Here is a 23,406-nt window from a genome sequence, read left to right on the forward strand (position 1 = left end):
GCGCTGGTAATTGATTTTCAAATGCGTTTAATTAACCCGTCCAAAGGTACTCGAAGCGAGCTATTGAAATCATTTCTATAAAAATGCAAAACAGGTTTCAATAAGTATAAATAAAATTAACAGCATGTTAAAGCTTTTTGCTAATAATTTTCTACAATTTATGTAAAATCTTATTGTATATTATTATTACGCTTTTCTATGCATTAATTAATTTTTCGGCTATATGCAAAAATGTCTGATTAAATTTGAATTAAGTAACATATTAATGAATGATCGCATAATACATTATTAATATCCTTCCTTATGCTTTCATTTACTAAATAATAGATTACACAAATTTTCTAAGGATCGATAATTTCTTTCTAAACCTTCCTTCTAGTCTCTCCTAAAGAAAAGTCTCACAGTTTGCGTTCCAAGTTTGAAACGACAGAGTATTCGAAAGATTTACCAATTAATTGGCGCATTCACGGGTAAAAGCGAGCACATTCAGGTTCACCGGATCGACAGAGGGGGTTCAGTGGCACAGAAAGTTGGCCGGCTCTGGGGGCAAAAGGCGACCAGGTGGCGACCTCCGTATCTAAGCGGCAAGGCATTCGACCTTTCGCCCCAACGACGCCAGCGAACCGCGAAATGAAAATTTTATCGGCGCATCGAACCAGCAGACGAAATCTCCCGATATTACTTAATAACGAGCCACGATGGATGAGAACGCCGGACGTTTGCAGCTGCGCGGAGAAATGAAAAGGCCGCTGTGAATTAAGTCCCGATCGTCGTTTCTCTATCCTTCCGTGTGCTTCGATTCAGAAACGTTCGCAACTATATAGAATTTTTCTGATTTGCATTTGAACCATATGTACGGTAGATTCTTAAGCAGTTTTTTATTCAGCTTCTATAAAACTGATATTAACCAAATATTACAATTTACAAATTATAAATTAATTATTGATTTTCTCATAGGTCTGAAATAAATTCGATAATAGAAGAAATGGAATGTTTGCAAATGACAAATCATCGGATTATATCGTTAGGCTATCGGAAAAGTGTCTTTCTTTTACAGACACCTCTTTTACGACGACGCATCTTTATATAAACATGAAACCTAATCTGTCAAACGTTGTGATCTTTATCTTGATACAAGAAAATAGATCATACGTAATTTGATAAAATAATATAAAATGAAAAATGTACATTCATTATTTTCTTATAAAACGAAAGAAACTTTCCGGACGACCTAATATTTAACATTTAACTGTAAAAAATAAAGTCTAAAATCTATAATCGAAATTTGTCAATACATTAACACGATTAATCGGTATTGTAACTTCATTTCGATACTGATACTGTTTAATATCCATATCTTTTCATCCCTCCAGAGTTACTATATGATACGAGTTTCTATATTCTCCTTCTTTTTTACAGAAACACGAGTAGATAATTATATTTGCCCGTTTCTAAAAGAAACGCATTATAATTTCCTAAATGGAAGAACAGACACGTTTTGCTTTAATGCATGCTGCAATTACGGCTCTTTCATAACGAGATCACTTCGGCTGTTAACGTTCCGAGAATTATACAGGTGACTCGTATCGCGTTTTTCCCGCTCGTATCTCAAATAATCGGTAGAATACAATTTCGTGGCTGAGCGACGAGCGACAAAACAGGATACGCAAAAACCTGCTCGTTAACATAATTTTCAATCGGACGTATAAATCAGTGACCATCCCCCATTCGCCTGGCCTCATCGCCACCAGACCTTATCGAAATCAATGGGTATTTTGTATCGGAATTAAACGCCTGTTATTTGCCTGCGACTGATAATTTAATTTCGCGGTTTCAGCTACTTTATGTTGCGATTCCTATAACTCAATGCTCGTAAACTTTCTCCTAACTGTCGGGTAATTTCATTACACACGTCGAATCTCTCGCTGAAAAACAGGTAACACGATATCCGATTATTAATATGGTGAAATGCGATTATACAGTTTCACGCAACTGAGTCAAGCTACAACTCTGAAGGGATAGAAGAAGCTATGTTATAATAAAATAATATATTCGCCACAGAAGTGGAGACATCTTCGAGATTTTTAAATCTGACTTGTGCTCTTTTCGATGCAACTAAATATTTTCTTACAGATTTTACACGATAAATGCGTCGTGTTCGTCTCTATAAAAAATATATTAAGGCACTTAGCTTGAAAATTCACTAGTTTAAAAGGTACTTTGCAGAACTTTTCACGGTACAACAGATGTACATAAATTTGAATTTTAAAATTTAAATCGCAATTTAGAGTGACATGAGAATAAATAAAACAGAAGGATTAATAACACGAGTAACAGAATTGGTTAAAGCAAAGCACGAGGCACATGATGGTTGCAAACGAGAAGAAATTTAACGTTGTTCGATGTCAGGAAATCAGCTGATGATCTCTTACAACATACTTTCCAAAAGGTATTTTTATAATTTCCTAATCATTTCCAAGATTTATCTGATTTTTTGTAAGTTTCGCATACTTATGAACCAGAAGGTATATCGATGTATCTCAGTACTGCTCTGCTACGTAATTTCGATGGATCGAAATTCGTTACAGGAGCGTATCGTAAATCTGTTTCGCGGTGGTTACGAGTCGAATTGCAATCTCCGCGAAAAATAAAATGTTGCGGTAGACAGAGACGTTCTGTTGCTTTCGATTATAGGAGAACGTCCGCGTTTTTCGTTCGGCCCATAAATCGCACGGGAATTGGTAATTGGCTTCCAATCGAACACGGAACCAACGCCACAGGGCCAAACGGATTCCAAATTTATTTTCTTCCCCCACGCTTCTCTGACCAACGTGATTTTCTTTTCTATTTCATATACATATTATGTATTTTGGCGATTCACGGAAAAGCTGCGCTAACAAAATCACGCGAATGAAATTAATCGAAAATATAAATAAACTGTTTGAAAGTACTAAGATCAGAAAAACAGAAGAATCATTCGATAGAAATCAAATTTCCTTAAGCAAATTGCCAATAATCTTCTAGTTGGAAGATTCTTAAGAAACGACGATAAATTTAGAATCAACAATATTCAAATGAAAATCTCTATATTCATTCATGGGAATTAAACATTTCTATTTGATAAATAATCTGAAACTTGCATACAGTACTGTGTATTCTTTGTCAGCAGAATAAAGATATAAATAATGTATCAGCTGTGTGGTACATAGTAGAAAATTGACTTGCTATAAAAGGATACTGAGAAAAAACAAGGATTTTATTTTATTCTCGCGCGAAAGCTTCCTTTGTAAAAAAATTAATTAAAAATTTCGCTCTACACTTTCCGCTTATTTCCCGACAAAGAATAGCCGCTCGTTCTTTGTGCGTTGTAGATACACGAGAAATAGAGAAACTCGCACGAAAGAATCGCAGGACGTTCGTCGATGGATACAGAAATGGAGAACGGTTTATGGGTACGCGGTGACAGAAAGAAGCGTCGGCGACATGGTTTATGCAGACGCGTGGAAACGCTGAAAACGCATAAATATGTTGGTGGACGCGAGCAAAGAGAATACGTGCTCGGTGGAAACCAAAAGCGCCACGTTCACGTCACGATTCTCGCATTGCCTCGTCTTCCTGTCTCTTCTTGCCAACTACCTCTCACCATACGATTTACGAAACTTTGGCTTTAATTTTGAATGTTATGTTTTTTAATTTTACGTTTAATGAATTAAACGTAAGTGTTCTTCCGCTAATTTCTTGCTACGATTTTCGGTTATCATGTGCCACGATCACGCTTAATCGTTACAATTTTCGTTACAATTTTGGAAGCAAATTGAAACCGCGTAGCTAACCCGGTAGATATCCACCGCAGTTTCAAGAAATTTTGATAACAAGAGATCATGGCACAATCATGGCACTATGTTGATAAAAATGTTTAGCACTTTCTATATTGTTATTTTTGAGATTTGTATAATTTTGTGTGCTGGACTAAATTGGCCGCGTAGTAGTGACACACGTATGTGAATATGAGTGTGTGGAAATACGTGTGTGCGCGGTGTCTCGAAAAACAGATGAATGTAATTATTCCGTTGGCAGTGTGGTATGGAAGATGGTGAGGCAAAGAGAGTGCTGAAACGCGTGCAAATGTATATCGACGAAGATCTTGGAAATCGTTTATTAAATAAATCTAAAACTATTTTAATATGAATTCTAAGTGTAACCTTAGTGTTCCTTTACTTTTATTTCGCCAATTAAGATCCACAATTCTCAACAGTTATATTCGTTGGAAAGTTAGTGTAACAATCTGATTTAAGAATCAACGAGAGTTTCAAAAGAATCAAATATTATCTTGAAAGCTATTATTGAAATTTTGTTAGGAAATATAGTGGTATTACTTTATTTCAAAAATTTCTATAGTATGCACTCGATCTTTCACGAGAATCTAGTATAAAATTTGACCGTGTGAAAATGATGCGATGCTAGAAAATATGATAGAATCTATCATTTATCGTAATATACGAAGATCGGTCCACGTAGAAGCAATATAAACACGTCGGTCGTAAAATACGCGAGTATTCCGTACGTGCTTACGCGGACACCAAAAATGGCCATTTCGTGGCTGGATTCAAAGACCACCGTGTGAGATTGGCCTTATCTACGTGGCCAAGTTTCCAAGGTCGATTTACAGAGGTCGAAGAAGAGGTTACTTTCCTTCGCCGCAACATTCCGCCCATTACGACTCGTAAAACAGTCGAAAGGGATATTAAAAGAATTTACATGAGAAACTGAACATAATTCTTCGGTATTACTGGCAATAAAGATTTTCGAAATCGGAGCTCTATTCGAACATAAAATCAGACCAGTGGCAAATATTCGCACGGTATCAAGATCGAGCTAACTATACGAGCGATTTAATCGTCTCTAACACCATCGATGTTCTAGGTATAAACAATGGTACTTATGGGGAAACTTTTTGCAAAGTGACGATACCTTTTTCTATGAACGTTCCTCCGTATGTGAAATCGAAAGCTGTAACTATGTAGCAAATGTTGATGTTAATTTATGTATTTATGAATACAGTTATTGTTATAGAATTATTAAAGTGGCTAAAATAATCAATTGGTAGAGAAATTTATAAAATTGTAATTGTATATTTTATAGATTTATGATATTGTTTTTCGAGGGATTTGAAATATATGAACAAAAATATTTCTGCTAGATATATTGTTTTCAATTTTTCATTCTTTTGGTACAAATATCAAACTCGTATTTTGATGGCCTGTAATTCCATTCCTGAAGGGAATTCGTTTCACCCATTAAATGTTATAACAAATATTTTATTTTAGGAATATTACATACCTTTTCGTTTCACGAGTTCTAAACTTTCTGCAAATATTTACAAATTCCCGGAAATATAAAACTAAACCAGAATCTAATTACATATAACATTAATAATAATTCCGAAATTGTACGTTAATCTTCAATGTTGCCACTATTTAATTTTCCGGTTATTGTACGAAGAATTATCTGCATTAAATAAATAAACTGTTATGTCTCTATTAACCGCGATAGGTATTTTAACATATTAAAAAGCAATTACTTCGATAACATTATTATAAAGAAATATATAGTGCAATAATGTCCGGAGCATTGTAATGTTCGAATATTAATAGAAATCGATGTACATTAACATCCATAAAAGATTCCTAAAGTTCTTTTACGCTTCGCTTCTCAAAAATCTACCTGGAATTCGAATACATGAGAAGCACGTCGAGAAAGTCCGCTCTTTGCATTCTATGCAACGCAGGCTTTTTAAGCACGCGAAGATCTTTTTGGTTACACGTTCGACGTGTAACCAAGAAAATGCGGTGCTTCGAGTTTATACCAGCGAATTCATCGGTATCGTCCTCGAGCAGCAAGTCAGACAATGGAAACCGTGGAATATTCGTCGCGTTGGAAACAATAGCACGCGCATTTCCCCGACCACTTCAACGAAATACAAAGGTCGTAGCGATTCTTCTTTTGCATATCAGCATGACTCCTACTTATTGCATACCTTTCAGCACGTCATGAAGAAATAATATTGGTAAAGAGAGACGAGAACCTTTGTTCATCCACTATTATGACGTGTGAAGCGATTGAAAAGTAGTCTCGAGAATTCTACAGGTGTGTTTTCGAATCGAACGAGTTTCACTTGATATTTAATGTTCGAATTATGAAACGATACGTACGAGACACTTTGGTGGCGTTTAATTTGCATGTGAATTTAAGCATTTAACGATTCCTTAAGCTTCATATTTTCTACGAGATCCATCGATATCCTGACACCATTAATCTCCATCGATCGTTGCCACGTTATTGAAAGATCTATGCTTTCGAATATATACGAAAGATTTACGAAATGCAAACAGAAGAAATAGAAGTATCGAAAGAATCCAAATACATTGCGAGCTGAATGATACGTCGCTAAAAACTTTTTTACGAGGCTTCTCCCTCGAGCTAGCTTTCACGTTGGTAGTATGTCAAATTGCGCGCGAAAACTGTCGTGAAAATGCGTCGCAACAGCCTCGTAAATCTTGGGTATCTACGTGTTTCGTGTGTACTCGCATCAAACAGCTCGTGGAATCGTCGGAAACGAGCAGAACGTTCTTCTCTGCTACGTCTCTTGAACTTAATTGAGTCAATTAAATGTTTAATTCTCATAAACCTACATTACCTTTCGTTTATTCTATGATATCATATTTCACTCTGGATTCGTAAATACACGTGTTTTTCGTGTTATTATTCCTTCATGTTAATACGATGTATTAGTATAATAACGGTATAATTTCAAATTAAAATGCAGAAATTGTACACGGAAAATGTCATTCTTAACTTAAGCTGTTTAGCTAAAATAATAAAACGTCATAAAAAGATTTATATTTTATAGTAAAAAATAAAGAGAAATGAAATATTTTACAGTCACTTATATTAATTAGAGATATAGATCAACGAGATTTCAGGATTAACATGACTATGGGATAATCGAATTTGTGAAGTCGATTGGTGAAGTTGAAAGAAATATTGAAAAATATTTAACGTCTACGCGACGATTACATTTTTTCAAATTCCTCACTCGTGATTATTTTTTTATACCTTTTAATGTCGTCGCGAGAATTTTATTAAACTGCAACACGTAAAAACTTTCGTTTTATAAGGGAACACTAGATGCATATTTTTTCTTCTATATTATTTTATTAAATTATGTATGATCCATTTAGTATGTTACATAATTCAATAAAATAATATAAAACAACAAATGTTGCGCATCTATTATTTCCTTTTAAAACGAAAGGAACTTTTCGAACAACCTAATACGTGTAACTGTTATTTAAGAGATGGATAATTTACAATACTAGAGTGTTTATGGTTGCCGCGTATAAATTGCGACATGGTTCGTAAAACTTGAAACGGAGAAAGAAACTGCCGTAGCAGGATCGCTGGTAGAACTGTCGGTAAATCAATGTACATGTAGATTAATGTGTAATGGGGGATGAGTAGTACAAAAAGAAAGATAAGTAGAGCTAGCCAATTTAAAATTCCAGTATTTCAACCGCGAGACTATTACAAACTTCACAATTCAAAATCTCGTTCGTTAACATAATGTTTTTCCCAAACACGAGGGAAGAACCGATCGTTTCAATTAATTAAGTCGAACAAGGAACTTGCGGTATTCTATCCTCCCATACGCCGTATGGGATCCGACGATAAAACGGGATCGCGGTAATTAATTGAATGGCTACAGGCTTGCGGGCACGTTGTAAAATTTATTAGGCCGACCAGCTGAGAAAAAATGTTCTCCCTCCCCTCCAAGGAAATTTTTCTCCCGATTAGCCGGCCAGGATTTTATTCCCTGCACTGGATTCGTGCCAGGATTTCGGAAAACCTCGGCCTGTCGTAAAAATACTCGGAGTCGAAGCCGAGCTTGTCCAGTACGAATTTTATCGGGACAACCCACTGACCCATATCGCACGGAATTTCTCTTCTTCATCGAAGATCTACCTTGTAGAGTGAAGCCAACGAAGAGATGGAGCAAAAACGTTCGTCGACTAGATGTGATTAATCATCCTCAGAAATCTAACGTGTAACGCGAGGCCTTTCTCTACGCGAATGTCCACGTCGACAGGCTAAAACGAACGAGAATGTCTCCCCTTAATGCCCCAGCTATGGCTCCGGTTTACGTTCTATTTCCGTTCGCGGTAGTAAAGCGACCAGCACGAATAAAATACGACCGTGCTTTCGCGAATCTGAAAACCGATACCACGTGGTGAACACACGGTAGTCCAACGCGAGGTGGCCTCACGTGTGAAATGGCAAAAATGTGACTCCCTCGAGTCCACTGTGCGTTCTTCTCTCCTTTAAGACTACGTCCACCTCTATTCTGCCATTTCCGTCCCGGTCTTTCGTATACAGTTGGCTTAACGAAAAAGTACTGCTCAAATAAATCCGAAGGATTATCCAGGACGAACGTGTCTTACCTTTGGCTCGATTTCCTTTCCTGTCTACTTTCTTTGTCGCCTCCGCGCGGCAGTAAAGGGACCGCTGTTGTGTCGGCCAGTGGAAACGATCGACGTTGGTCAGACGCTAATAGCAAAGATCCGTGGAACAGCGGATACCGGTGCTGGAAACAGCAACCACTTCAGCTCCTGTTACCATCCTCGATTCGTTGGAAATCGTTTCTACGTTATACTTCTTTCTCCTTTGCCTCTTTTCTTTTTTTCTGGTTCTTCATTTGCCGTTTTTCGAGACATACTCTGACACACGGTATTTATCTTATCCGTCATTCTTCGCGTTTCATCGTTTTCGCGGATCAATCCCGTTTCTGCGATCTGATTTTAACTCGGTTCCTACCATGGTGCACTGTTTTTAATCGCTCGTGATTAATTAATGAATAGATACTACGTTCATCTGAATCTAAAGGGATTTTTTTAATTCCTTTTGCCTGTTCCAACTTTTATACGGGTTTATTTGTAAAAAATTCTTTTTGTTCTTTTATTCGCGTTATACGTGTTCTTTAATGTAAGAGACACTAAATAAAATGAAACTCGTAAACAACAAATCTAAATGTTTAATATTTATAGTGGGCTAGATAGATATGTATTTGAATATCCATCACAATCTTATAAAAAATTCATTGCATAGCATAATGATACTAATTTAGAAATGAACGATACATATTTCGCGCAAAATTTATCGCCACTCTATACACGCTATATACGCACAGTGTTCGCAATTTCACGCGTTTCTTCTCCCTATTAACCCGTAAACGAGCTCGCGAGTGAAACAGCAAAAAAAGATGCTACCAACTTGTCTGTCTACAACAGAACAAACTACTAGAAGTTAGAATGATTATGCGTCCCTTTACGTTCCGCGATGCTCCAAACTTTTTAATTCCGCTTTTGATCTCTTTTACACCTTCCTGCAGCCTGAGTACAGACGTTCCTCGTTCACACCACTTTCTACGCGTTCACCGACATCCCACAAACTTTTTCTACGCTTCTCAAATACCTTCTAACTACCTTGCCTCTCACAGATACATTCTCCCTCCACTGCGTTTCAGATTCACGACCAGAATCAGGTCGAAATTAATTATTCCAGCAGAAGCAACGCGCGCGCGTTTCGACATTCATCAACCATGAAAGACACGGTATAACAGAAAGCCTGAAGCGGGGCGGAAACTGCAAAATCAGCGTGAACCGAGGCGCCATACAGTCACTGATTTATCTGTTTACCGAGCTCCTTCTCGCGAGCAAGATTTCACGGATGAACTACGATCGACCCGCGACAAAAATTTCTCCAGGGTACTGGCGCAACTTTTTCAAACTTTGCCAAGTTTTCGCGCGTCGCGAGTTCCGCGAATCCCGATTCTCCTTGGCCTTCTATCTTTCTTCGATTCGACTGCCCTTCGTCCGCGAGATCTTCGATTCCTTGGAGGCCGGTAACATTCTGTCTCGAGATTTATCGTTCCGTTGATCGTAACCCAGTTTCAATCGCCCTTTCTCACTTTCTCTCTCTCTCTCTCACTCTCTCGTACTGCTTTCTCTTTCTTCTACTCTGAGTCGTTGGAGTTTGCTGAATATCTGTAATGGATCGTATCCGGAACTTCCATTAAGCGCTCTCGCGTACCGCGTTTTGTTCCGCGAAACAAAACTCTCCCTTCGCGAGGAGCATGAGCTTGAGACTACGGTTTTTACTCTCGAACGCTTCCAACTTGAGATCCACCGTTCTGTGGCGATAAGACCCGCTTAGTGCGGGAGTGGAAAGTTTGCCGCGATTTTTTCCCTGCTTTTCTCGATCGGCTGTTCTGTGTTTGATATCCGTTTTGCTTGGATTTTTTCGTCATCGAATATTTATTATTGTGATTTTTTTTACGAATTTTGGAACATGCGGGAAATTTTGTTGGGTATATTGGAATCGATAAAAAATATATGGTCAAAGTATGCATGTAGTCGAAATGCTATTGGAAATATTTTCTCTCTCGTTGACACATTTAACATGGTATTGATAGAATGAACGAACAAATCTGTATTTGACAGCCAATATATACACTATCATACTGTTCATTCTTCATTTTATCAGAATAATTTTACGATTTATTTACATCAAGTAGAGAGAAGATTTAACGTATACTATATTTTAAGTGCAATGTAATCTTACGGACAAACAAAATTTAAGTCCTTCCTGACTGTTAAACGAGGTATAAGACTATAAGTTAGAAATTTTGGTAAGAAGCTTAGACGAGATAAGGTGCATTTACAATTAAAACTCTTAGTTGAATTATGGAAAACAGATTGAAATCTTATTCCATTTGTCCTTCTCTCCTCCCTTTCCTTACATCTATCTCTATCTTATCTCTCTCGTCGTTTGCTTTTTTTCATTCTCATTCCAGTCCTCTCCTCTCTCGTTTATCCTCTCTTTCAACTCTTTCCCTTCCAGACCTTTTATTCCTCTTTTCCTATCCTTCCTACCTTTTCTTTCATTCCTCCTCCCATCTTTCCCTGTTTCCAATTATTCTGTATCTTCCCTTCCATTTCTTCCCACCTTGTCTTCTTTGTCCACTAAAAATTACTCTTCTCCTTTTGTTTTATGCTCAATTCTTATTCCATTCTTCCTGATCTCCCAGTTCTTTGTTCCTCCCCACCTTCTTTTTCCATATATTTCCTTTCTTTCTTCTTCTCGGTTCTTTACTGCCCTTTCTACCCTGTACTCCGCCAAGAATGACATTATAGTGATCATATCTCACAGGTAAATGACATAACATCGTAAAAATTCGAAACGCGTCGGTTAATCGTATCATGGCCAATGTGGTCATGCGGAAGTCCTTGCCGAGTTGCTGCTATACCGTGGAATTTTCACGGTGTAGGATGAAAGACTCTCGTGGAAATCGAGACCAGCGTCTGACGAAATTTCCAACGAAGGATAGGAAAAGTTGTTGGCGCTGGTGAACGTTTTAATCGTGCCCGCTGCTCGCCTTCGGCCGTCGACGTTTTCTATTAAAATTAGCGTACATCCTAGAATATTAAAAAGCGTCGGATAATCCGCAAGATTCCCCTGAAAATTCCATGGAAGGTGGAACGTTTCCATTAGCAGTACGGGCGGTGAGCAAGCCGCAAAACTGCACTTTCTACCCCCCCTGCTACCGTTAGATTTCTCTTCGCTTGGCTAGCCTCCAGGATTTTTAGGAACATCGAGGACGCCGCTTCTACTTACTCCATCGGTTATACAACATCCTCGTTGTGCCGTTCTACAGTTAATTACACACGAGTATATTACTTGGCGAGAATCAGGAGATCGTCTTTTCCTAACAGCAAATTCAACATCTTCGTCACTACCATTTTCGCCTATTGTAAGATATTTTTCGCATTTTACCTTCTATTGGCGTTTGATTATTAAACGACGGATTTTTAAGGATTTAGCAGAAATTTAAAGTGGCGAACGTATACACAGAATTCACATAGTCCATAAAATTGTGTAAAATGAAATATTGAAAATATACTATTCGTTGGAATATTTATCGATTGAAACGAATCTTTCTACGTTTTTCGATGATTTTAAACTACACAAACTGGTGGTAAACCAATTGCCAATTTGTCACTGATCTCCGTAATTCGGTGTGTTCACGTCGCTGTAGTAACATTTCAACATAAATTGAGTCGTACAACAAGATTTTTCAGTTTCTTTCGACACTTGGGAAATCCTCGATCCCTGAATCACGTCAGCAAAAAAATTCAATCTTCGATTCCAGAATCGAAGTCAATTCGTTCGAATCTGACCGCAAAAACTTTGTCGCGATCCCCGATGGAAGAAGATACCTGAATCGGGAAGAACATCGGGAATTTCAATCTCGACGAGTCGATAAACGGAAGTCGGCACTGCGACGCGGAAGTTCACCGGGCGAGGACCGCGCGTTGGAAACAATGGCAGCGGAGCCAACCGACTTCCCACCACCTCTGACAACTTCGACAGTTAATACGATTTCTCGCGTGATGGGCTTCTTTGTGAAATTCTCCTCATGCTCCTGACAATTATCGCTGGATTCGCGAATTATGCGAACCACAGAATGCTTTCTATAGGGATCGTCATAGAGTAAGTAATTCGCAGAGTAATTCATTTTTATATTGCGTTTCATTCATCATGAATTTGTATGAATGTTACTTTTGCCGATATAATGTATCGTATCAGGACAAAGTTAAAATTAACCGATTCAGGCTAATGAATATTGTAAGCATTTTCTTTCTTTCAGGATTTTATTGCACAATAATTTATCAATTACCGATATCTGTAAATTGACAAATTACGAATCGTAGGTTTTACATTTACAATTTTACAATTTTGTATCAAATAGAATAACCAAGTGATTAAGTAATGTTTAAAATTTACTTGCAAAGTTGAATATTATTTTCCGAGTTTTTAATCTGACAGACGTTTTCTTAAGTGAAATTAAAGATTTTTTTTATACCACAAGATACACATGCTGTATAGACTTGAATGGCGCCAAAATTAATTGTTATAGAACCGTCGTTGTTTTGTTTTGCTTTGCTTTTTTGGTAAAGAATATACATTTTTACATAATATGTTTTTATCTTGAAATATAAATGTATTATTTATTACCTCCGAGGGTGATGATAAATGACGTGTTAACGAAGGAGACACAATTTAATATGACGAGAATGAAAACAAATAGTAAATGCAATATGTAATTAAAAACACGTATGTACGCTAGAAGCAATAAGCGATGCACGCGTAACAGTTATCGAGATATCGAAAATATCGCATTATCGTATACACTACGTTCCTGTTATTACCGGACGACTGACAAAGTAAAACGCGCCAACGAGTATTTATTAGCTGATTGTACATACACGCTGTTGTTACATCCGACCGATCGTCAATCTCGACAGAAAAAAGGAAAACAGACAACCACATACATTTGACGCAAGCTTGAAATAATTATACAGATAAAGATGAATCTTTCAATCTCAATTTATAAAACCCGGATGTGAAATGTTCTCCATATCGCACGTTGAGCCGGCAACAGAAAAGAGAACACGCTGCAACGATGAAAAAAAGGGTGGAGAAAATAAAAAAAAAAGAACGGGGCACTTTTAATAAAACGTCGCCCTCATCCACGTCACGAACGACCGAACTCGCCATTAGAACATAAATCACCGGATTTTTCCACAGCCGCGCGATAAACGTCCTTCATACGCGATTACGTAACGCTAATGCAAACTCAATTCGCGAAAGCGTGCTACAAAATATCGAAACATTAACGAATTGAAGAAGAGGCAATCGTTTGGTAGCCATTTGTTTCTCGTATCGTTTGTCACGAGCACCTCTTCGAAGCCATTTTCCGTTTAATTGAAACGCGATCGAGCACGCCGGTAATTAAAGCGCCATGATCATCGAAATATTTTTTCTATCTAAAGCGATGCGTTCCGTCGTTGGTTATTTCGTGCAAGCCAGCTTCCCGTGCTCGTTGCCATCGTTACCATTATCGCAGCCCGAGCAATTATACTTTCTCCTTGTTTTCTAGAAGGAAACGACTGATCCGTGACACAGAAATCGCTCCAATTTCCACGAAATTTAATGCTTCGAGACACGCCACACGGCCAAAAATACCTTGCCAGTGGAAAACTAAATCCTCGTTTCGACTTCGTCGCACACAGCTGTGGTCGATGATTCTTCAACGACGATTTACATCAGTAACGACTGTTATACATTGATACCATATCTTTACTCCGTGTTATCGGAACTTAACTGTATTCTATTGTACCTGTTCTAATATACTGGATGAAAGGAGAGCTACGAGTTCGAAAGGAAGTGTCGATAACCGACATTTCCCAAGAGCTCTTATAGTGACAAACCAGAAGACAATCGAGTAAATTCGAACGGACAAGAGACTAACTTATTTATTTGCCTGCACGAAAGACGCGAGCAATCGGATTTCCGTGGAAAACGTTAGTACGTTGTGCCGCATGGTTGCCTTCCCTTTTTCCTCTATATCGTGTAGCAGCTAAAATTGCGTAATGCCTTATACTCGAACAGATTGCCTAGTGCGTAATGGCACTCTAATTTTAACGAACGAGTGCGCGCTACTGCGCTACTACGCCATTATGCCATTCGCTGAAATAATTTCCTTCTTAATTTCCTTACCTCCTTCTTTCCTTGTCTCGTCTACGTATTTAATTTCTTTTCTTCTTTTTTTTTCTCTCTACAACGTATCAATTTCATGGAACGAGAAACATATAGTTAAAAGCGACAAGGGCGTAGCAGTTCTGCAGTCGCCAGTTGAATTTGTAATTTCTACCATCGCGTTCCACGTTAATAACATTTTCTTCTGTGTTATTTGCAATGTTTCTGAACCAATTTCCTGCTCCATTAACCATCGTATCCGAATTTTTTCTCTTGTTTTATTTAATTAGTATAGAAGTACAGTGATTGAGATACGTCTGACCACTAGCGTGCCTATTCTACTGTGCTGACCGCCACTTTCGCGATCGACGATAACAGCCGTGATCCACACTTATTGCAAATAATTATTTAAGATTTCGTGCTGTAACCGATCAAAGGCGTTATGTTTGGAATTTTGTTGAAAAAAAGATTACTTTTTATAAAGAGTAAAATAGATTGGGTTCTAAGTTGATTGAGACATACGAAAAATGAATTCTAAAATATTTTAAATAAGGTTTTCGTTTTGTTGTTGTCGTTTTAGTGGTTCGATGGAAAGAGAAAAAAATTTGTGTCTTTCCGTTTAACAAAGTTTAGTTTATATACGTGGTGACAGTAACATAATGTAGCATCGAAATTATAATTTCCGATCACGTGCAGCTTACCTGACCAAAGACCTAATTATTCAGGTTTAACTAATCCACTAATCTAACTACTTTGAAGTCTATGAATGTTAATGATGTTAAGTCCTACATCGAAACGAGATATTTTAATTTTAGATGATTTAAAAAAAGAAATCAAATATTCTTATCGAAACACCAAGGAATCCGAGGAGATCGCGCGTCGAACATCTCCGAAACATCAAGAAATACAACAGGATGTCGTATTTCGAACCTCGTTGTGATAGATTTCTCTTGATGACTCGCATAAATTACGAGCACCTTTGTTCTTGTCGACACGGTACGTGGTCGGAGTCACGCTCGACGATCCTGTGATTGGAACTCGATATTCCAACGATATTATCGATTATCTCCCCTTGTCTTCGGTAAGATTAATGGAAATTAGCGCGCGTCTCACAGCTCGCTTCCCTGTCAGTTCTCGATATAACTTCGACTTCGATGAACAATGTACCCGTTAACATATACGTTTATTTAGATTTTCTGGTCGACGTACACAGGCTTACGAAAGTTTTCGAGTACCCGTAGACAACATGAGTGGACGTATTTTATGTGAAATATTTTGAGATCTCATTAACCCTTTGCACTCCTATGTCGAGTGTGACTCGACATCAGTTTTTATCTCAGGAACTTCTTTGTCGAGTCCGCTCGACATTCTTTCATTTCCACCTTTTTTTGTGAAACGTGCGGAAGAAAAGCAGGATTGCATCCTGGAAATTCTTTCAAGATATATCATACACTTAAAAATTACAACAATAGTGTGAATAAAACCGATATTTAAGTGAATTTGTTTCTTCCCTTATTTATTTAAATTGTCTTATTTTTTATTTAAAATAAATTTCAAATAAAACACTTAAAAACGTTGGAAGCTGCTGGTAACAAAATTGAAATAAAATTCGGAGTGCAAAGGGTTAATGATATTATGAGACTGGATTATCACGGTTACACGAGTAAAGTTTGAAAATATATTATAAATATTTATTTAGTACAAGTATACGCATATTTTACAGAAATCACAAAAGTATTTAAATAGAGAATTATTCGTTATAATGACAAGTCTCAATTTTCAGTGACATGATCTGCTTAAAAGAAATTTCAAAATAACATGTATGACATAGACATACAAGTTTTCTGTAATAAATGTACAAATACTTTCGTAGTATATAAAATGTATATGTTTTAAATTATCCTTCCAAATTGTCGTATGCAGAGTAACGATGTTTATACGTGTTTATATCCAAACAAAATTTTGACACTGTATCGAAAAAGAATTCTTTTAATCGAGTGCCACCGTTCCGTGCTGTAAGTTTCATGAATATTAAACGAACATGAATATTTATAACGGTGTTGTAATTATGTTGACGAAATCGCCGACGCAACTAAATACTGCGAATAATTACTTCGCAAATAGCCGATTTAATGCATGCTCTACGCAACTGTATTCAACATACTCTTTGTATAATTATGTACATGGTACATAACGATAAACTGGCATTGTCGAACGTTTCAAGCGCGTCTATTAAATGTTCCTCCTAAGCTGAATAACTTGAACCCTTAATTACTATTCTGTGGCTCTGAAATACCAAACACCGCCATAATTTCAATCTCTAGTAGTATGATGCTATATCTTAACACACATTCCAAAACATGATTAACATTTTAGATATGGAAAATGAAGTTTTCTAATTCCAATGTCTATATAATAAATAATACAAATGACAACTAAGAAATTTTGGAACCTTTAATTATTATTTCAAGTGTTTTTGCTGTATTTCACATGAACAATGAGAAATTATATCCCGTATGTATCGTAGAAGTGAAAAATTATTCGGTCCGACATAGGTTCCATAGTAATAAGTATAATAAACGTACGCTATCAGACATCCTAGCACTGAAAGGGTTAATCAAGTAGTCGATTTTTCTCGAGATCTTACAATGAATAGACGCATAATTATACTTCAAAAATATTTATACTTCAAAAATATTAATCGTTGGTACATTTATTTCTGCAAATAAGTATGTTCTCCTCGTACTCGAAGATACGCAATCATTGCAACGATATTTTTATTTCACCGTAGCTATTAAGGCTTAGTCCTCGTTCTAATATTATCGTCCTGCAATAATACTATCGTAATGTTATTCACAACCATGCAAATGGTAACTTTTTCATCTTTGCCTCATAGACATTCCATCGTTCTTTGCTCTGGTTGGTTTCTAAAATAAGAAGAACGTACTGTCGCGCAAAATTTCACCTGTGGCAACATTAACCGATTAATTCCCTTCGAAAGCTCTTTTTAAGTAATAAAAAAAAAATCAGTAAAAGGAGAGAAAAGAATATGTCACTATTTCTGAAGCATGAATTTGGGAATAAAAATCACACGTCGATTTTATGGGTCGAGTCCCAGAAAGCTGGAGATCGGCCATCGTTCTTGAAACAGATTCCAAGAATTACGAGGCTTCCGGAACGAGGCTGTGCCTCGTAAATTTCCATCGTGCCGCTGGCTAGCCTCACTCTCCCCTGCAATTTCCATCAAATTCGTCTCCTTCGCGTGTAGCCGACACGAATTCAATGAATCTCGTGGCGATCGAACGTGCCACGTGTAATTGACGTTCGGATACTTTTCTATTTCCAACGTGATAAACAACCATCGAAGCTTCGTGATGTTACACACTGTCTATTTGCAACGTAACGGAGAAATATCGATTTAAACAGGACAATTTTTTAGATTAATTTGTCCATTCTCGATATTATAGAGAGGCAATTGTAAACTGCTGGCTATAGACGCTATAGATACGCTTCTCAATACTTCGTTGGATGTTATTTAAACTAACTGGAAACGACTACCTATTGAATCTAATACGTATACTCGCAACGTAATGTTAAATATTTAACAAAACGAAATATCTACACTGCGTATAAATAATATTCCGTGGATCTCTGCTTTACACGCGAATGAATAACAAAGTAAAAAGATTAAAGGATTACAGTCGGTTGCGTAATTCCAGAATTTATTTTAGCTATCGAAAGCTGCTACACAGTTATACAACTTCGATGCCGAACGAAGCGTCGAATAATACGAAAACGAGAAATTTCACGCAAAACTCTGTTCAACCCCGAACGATGAAATATCAAAGGCCTTCCCGAAGGAGCATCTCCAACACAGATCTCACCGCTTCATCGACGTAAACTCGATTCCAGAATATAAAATCCAAAGTACGAGTATTTTGCATGAAGGTTTTACTACCAAATGGACGGGAGGAAATAGAACGAACGTCCTTTATGCAGTTCGACCGAGGTCTCTAGATCTACGAGGTCAAACGAGCATCTTCGCAATCTCTGATTCATCCAAAGAGAGAGCGAGAGCGAGAGAGAGAGAACGTCCAAGTAACTTAAACGAACCGTCCCTTGTTTCTTGGCTCCGAAAATGAATTCTTCCTTAAACGTAAAGTAGCTCGCGGTCTAACATTCCCTGAAGACTTATCAGGCCACGAAATCAGTGGGTACGACACAGGACCTTAGGAAATCTAGTTTCCGTAGGATCTACGGGATTTAAATAAATTCCATTCGCACGGGAATGGCAGTTACAGAACGGACCCTGGGTAAAATGCAAACGCGGCTGAATTATTCTTTTTTCCAGGAGAAAAACGACAGGCGAAAAGAGAGGGAGGAGGAAACGTGGAGAGAGCAAGGAGAGAATAAAGAGAGAAGGGCAATTGTATTCTATCTACGGTGGGGCAGCGCACCTTCCGCTTTCATAAGCAACAATTTCGTTTTCGAGACTGGGAAAAAAACCTTTGCCACCTTCGTAATGCGGACAAAGCAGGCGGACAAAGCAAATCCCACGCGAACCGTCACGAGAGCGGTCGAGTTTTCCCTCTAGCAAGACGCATCACGCTCGTTCGTGCGGACCGCGTATACACGTCGGTTAAACGCGAAGCCTACAACGCACAGAACGACGCGAGTCGACTACGAAATTCTACGGTACAATTTATGCTGATTTATATGCATCTAGCGGTCCAAATCGGTACCTCGTACACACGACCCTCCACTGTTCTCTCCATTTCTACCCTCTGCCTGTTTCCACGCATTTCGTTTCACACGATTTCTATTTTTCTTCCTTCTTCTTTTTACTACAAATGTATGTGCTTTGTTCGAGAGCTAACATCGAGTTTCGATGCTTCTATACCGCAGTGATATTCGATGAGGAGAATGATATAAACTGATTCTCGTATACGATCAATAGGAAAAGTAACGCGTTTGATGGTATGAATCTAAAAGTGAATTAATTTTATTTTCTTTCGTTAATTACTCAGTACGTTCTATTCGTCGCTTTGAATTTGTGGTTTCGATTTAAAAAAAAATGTATATGTTATTCGACTTGGAGCCGCTTGTTTATATTCGTTTAAATAATTTTTCAATGTGCAAAAATGCGTGTTTACAGAATAGGGAAGATTGAGATTGAAATTCAACTTATCCTATTTATATATTTTTAAAATTCGTACCTCGTTAAACAATATTCTCTTAAACGGCGATGTACGCATAATTCGAAACTACTTTTCTCACTACGATTTCGAAATTAACGTCACTTACGCAACGTAAGATTCGAAAAATATTCTAAATACCAGCAGAGACATAAAACTATCACTTACCGTGTGTTTCTTCTTTCCGCCCTTCTGTTTACAAGCTCCGTTTTCCGCGAAATCTCCGTCGCCAAACTTCTCCTCGTATCACAACACACTCGCGAACTCCGACAAAACAATCGACCAATGTAAACACCTATACGAATATGTATATCCATCCAAATTTCACGAAGAAAATCTTCAACACTAAAGTTTCCCGAGACCGTGTCGGACCGAGGACGTTTTAATCGGCACGCTTTCTACACACATCTACCCCGTGTCTTTTTTCTAACCCAGTTCGCGTCGCGCTGTCTCAGCTTACCGGGAAACTTGAGCAGTTACCTCGTTGGCACGACTCCGCGATTCCGGTACTGACTGTCGGCACAACAAAGGGCGAGCTTCCCCCGTGAATGCTAATCGTCGCTGGGTCGTCGGATTAAAGCGAACCCCGTTGATCCCCGATGTCTTTTCAACGTTTCTGCCCCCTTACAAGGGATCAAACGTGACTGACGAGAAAACGCTTCGCCTCACTCGTCTCTTTTTTCTTTTTTCTCTCGTGCAGAAAAGAGCGTGGTTTCTAATCAGAAGTAAGCGACGGGTGGAGGGAGCAAACGATGGATAGAAGTTCGACTGCTACGCCATAGAGACAGCTTCTATTGTTGATGACGAACAAAGGCTTGGGAGTCGTGTGGTTGTAAGATGGTCACGGTATCGTAGGTGCATTGTTGAAATAAAGCCGACCTGAGAGTTACGCGATTATGAACTTGCTCGGGACAAAGTTTGTTAGACTGTTGCGCAAATCGGAACGTAACTACCAACTAACTCGACCGCGACGCATCGGTCGAAGACCGACGAGAACTGAACGATTTCCTTTCCGTGACCTTCTGATTAGAAGTCGAAATGCACGGAATTTTGAATGTTATTGGTCTACGGAACGTTTCCACAAAGTTTCCTGATTGGTTATCGTCGACCGCGTAAATGTCACGAGTTTCAAATCGCCTTAAGCGACACGTTGCATGGTGCCTGGAACATTTACCGCGATCGATGGAACGAATAACCTTTTGTATTATATTTTAACGAGAAGGGTTTTAATATTAAATCTACCGATTTACAATGTGCATGTAAATGTACTATATATATCGGGATGATTATCATTAAAGTAATATGACAAAGATAAATAGGTACAGTATTATGTAAAAGTCTTAAGCTACTTAAAATGCAGTGCATGTATTTTCTTTTTATGAATGAATATAAGGATACTTGATATTATTTTAAATTTATTTCAAGTTCGTTGTTGCTTCTTAATAAGCGTAATATTTCGAAAATTGTTGGTAATTTAATAAAAAAGGTATTGATTAATGTCTTATTGTCTTTTCTGGGATCTCCTCAAATAAATTTTTAATAAAAACACGTTACATTATACAATATTTTGTTTCTAGTATTTCAGGCGATTTATGTATATCTTTAACTTTCTTTTTTCTCATTTTAAATCGTTCGACGTATATACCGTGTTATGTAACATTTATTTTACCCTTCTACTTGTTGAAATAATTTTCAAAGATCTGTGAACCGGAAAAAATTACAAACGAATAGCGTCACAAAGGAATTGATTTCTACGTAACGTTGTATAAAAATATTCCCTTGCTGGATCATCTATCATAGGTAATCCAACACTTTTGTACCATACTAGTGCAGTTTCCATGAAAATCAACATTAACTCCATCAGAAACGCTATCATGCTGTTATCAATTTCAAAAAGCAGAAAATCTTTGTTAGTTCCAGTGTTAAGAACTATTGAGATAAGTATAATTTTGTGTGCTAGAATAGATTGACCGCGTAGTAGTGACACACGTATGTGAGTATGAGTGTATGGAAATATGTGTGTGCGCGGTGTCTCGAAAAACAGATGAATGTAACTGTTCCGTTGGTAGTGTGGTATGGAAGATGGTGAGACAAAGAAAGTGCTGAGACACGTGCAAAAGTATATCGACGAAGATCCTGGAAATCGTTTATTAAATAAATCTAAAACTATTTTAATCTGAATTTGAAGTATAATCTTAGCGTTCCTTTACTTTTATTTCGGCAATTAAGATCCACAATTCTCAACAAGAACGTTTACACTTTGCCCGTTATTGTTCATCCCGCGATAACTTAGCGCAGAGAAAGAACCGGAAAGTAAACGATAACGGGCTATCGAAGAAAATTCTACTTCACGAATACGTGAAGCACGATTTGCAAGACAGGGGCGGAATATGATTAAAAGGGGTTACGAGCGTGCATTTCCGTTGTTGGACATGAATTATTCGCAAGTGGCGCGAATAGATTCCAGCAAGCCGATAAGCGATAAAAGGGCAAAGCAACGTTTTATCGGGAAAACGTTACTAATGCGGTTTACAAGGCGTTAACGACGATGCCGCGTCTCCCCTAATTATCCCTTTTCAACGGAAAGCGTGAGCAGCAGCGTCGAGCTGCGTGTCTCGAACAATTAAGACGCGACTGCTCTCCCTCCTTCTATTTCTCTCGTCCTCCTTCGTCCCGTATTCTCTCGCGATGCTCACGTTGCAGCCAGCACGAAAACTCGATGGAATAATTTCGCAAGTTCCGACGCGTTATACACCTGACAAGCTGCGCTCTTCCGCTCTCCAACCCCTCTACTACTCAGCCCCTTTCCCGGAGTAATAAATCAGCTTTCCTCCGTGTTGGAAACTTCTTTATCCTGCGTGCAGCTTACCTCTGTTCGCTCGCTCTGTATTCGATGGAAACACGCATGGTTGGTGTTTGTCACCCCCATCGACTCGACCCAATCATCCAGCTATGTACGTACTTACGTTTCTTTGTCGCACGATGTACAAGTTTCTTGAAAAACTACCGTACATCGCGAACTTTGCCGAAGCAAATGGGGTAGCGTTGGTCCAACTTCACGTTCGTTCATGTTCCTCAAAACGCGTTCATTTAACACCTTTTTAACGCCCTTCGATCAAGTTGTTGGTATTAGGACGCGTCGTTTGAACGCAGACTCGGGACAAAGATCAAAATTCGCGGGCCACGTTCGACGAAAAAAGAAAAGAACGTTGGTCGTTGGAAGAAAAATTTTACAAAATAGAGAATATGGATCGCACAGATAACGAGGAAAGTGGATTTATTGGAAAAACCAATCGGACGCGCTGATTTTTCACAGCGTATCGAGAACACGCGCGTCTTTTAATTTTCGCGCGAACAAACAGCAGGTGATAAACCTGATGATAAACGTTAAAAGCTTCAGCGGATAGACGCAAGTTCCGCGGCGCGAATAAATGCGTCGCCGGGGGATATAGATTATAAATGGGGAACAAAATGGATGAAACGGGACGAACTTCGCGATTTTTTTCGGTGACCGCTCCCACCGAAAACTGAATTCCCCTCGCCGCCTGTTCATTTA

General features: G+C 38.2%; 1 protein-coding gene across 1 annotated transcript in view; it reads right to left on the minus strand.

The window, feature by feature from the left end:
• LOC126918634 (dipeptidase 1) overlaps positions 1 to 23,264 on the minus strand; it is a 237,515-nt gene extending 214,251 nt beyond the window's left edge. Inside the window, exon 1 of the mRNA XM_050726738.1 lies at positions 20,019 to 23,264. Coding sequence (XP_050582695.1) covers positions 20,019 to 20,167 — 149 coding nt within the window. The 5' untranslated portion in view covers positions 20,168 to 23,264. The remainder of the gene's footprint in view (positions 1 to 20,018) is intronic.
• Between the last annotated feature and the right edge of the window lie 142 nt (positions 23,265 to 23,406).

This window comes from Bombus affinis, chromosome 7 (assembly GCF_024516045.1).
Source record: "Bombus affinis isolate iyBomAffi1 chromosome 7, iyBomAffi1.2, whole genome shotgun sequence".
Lineage (NCBI taxonomy): Eukaryota > Metazoa > Arthropoda > Insecta > Hymenoptera > Apidae > Bombus > Bombus affinis.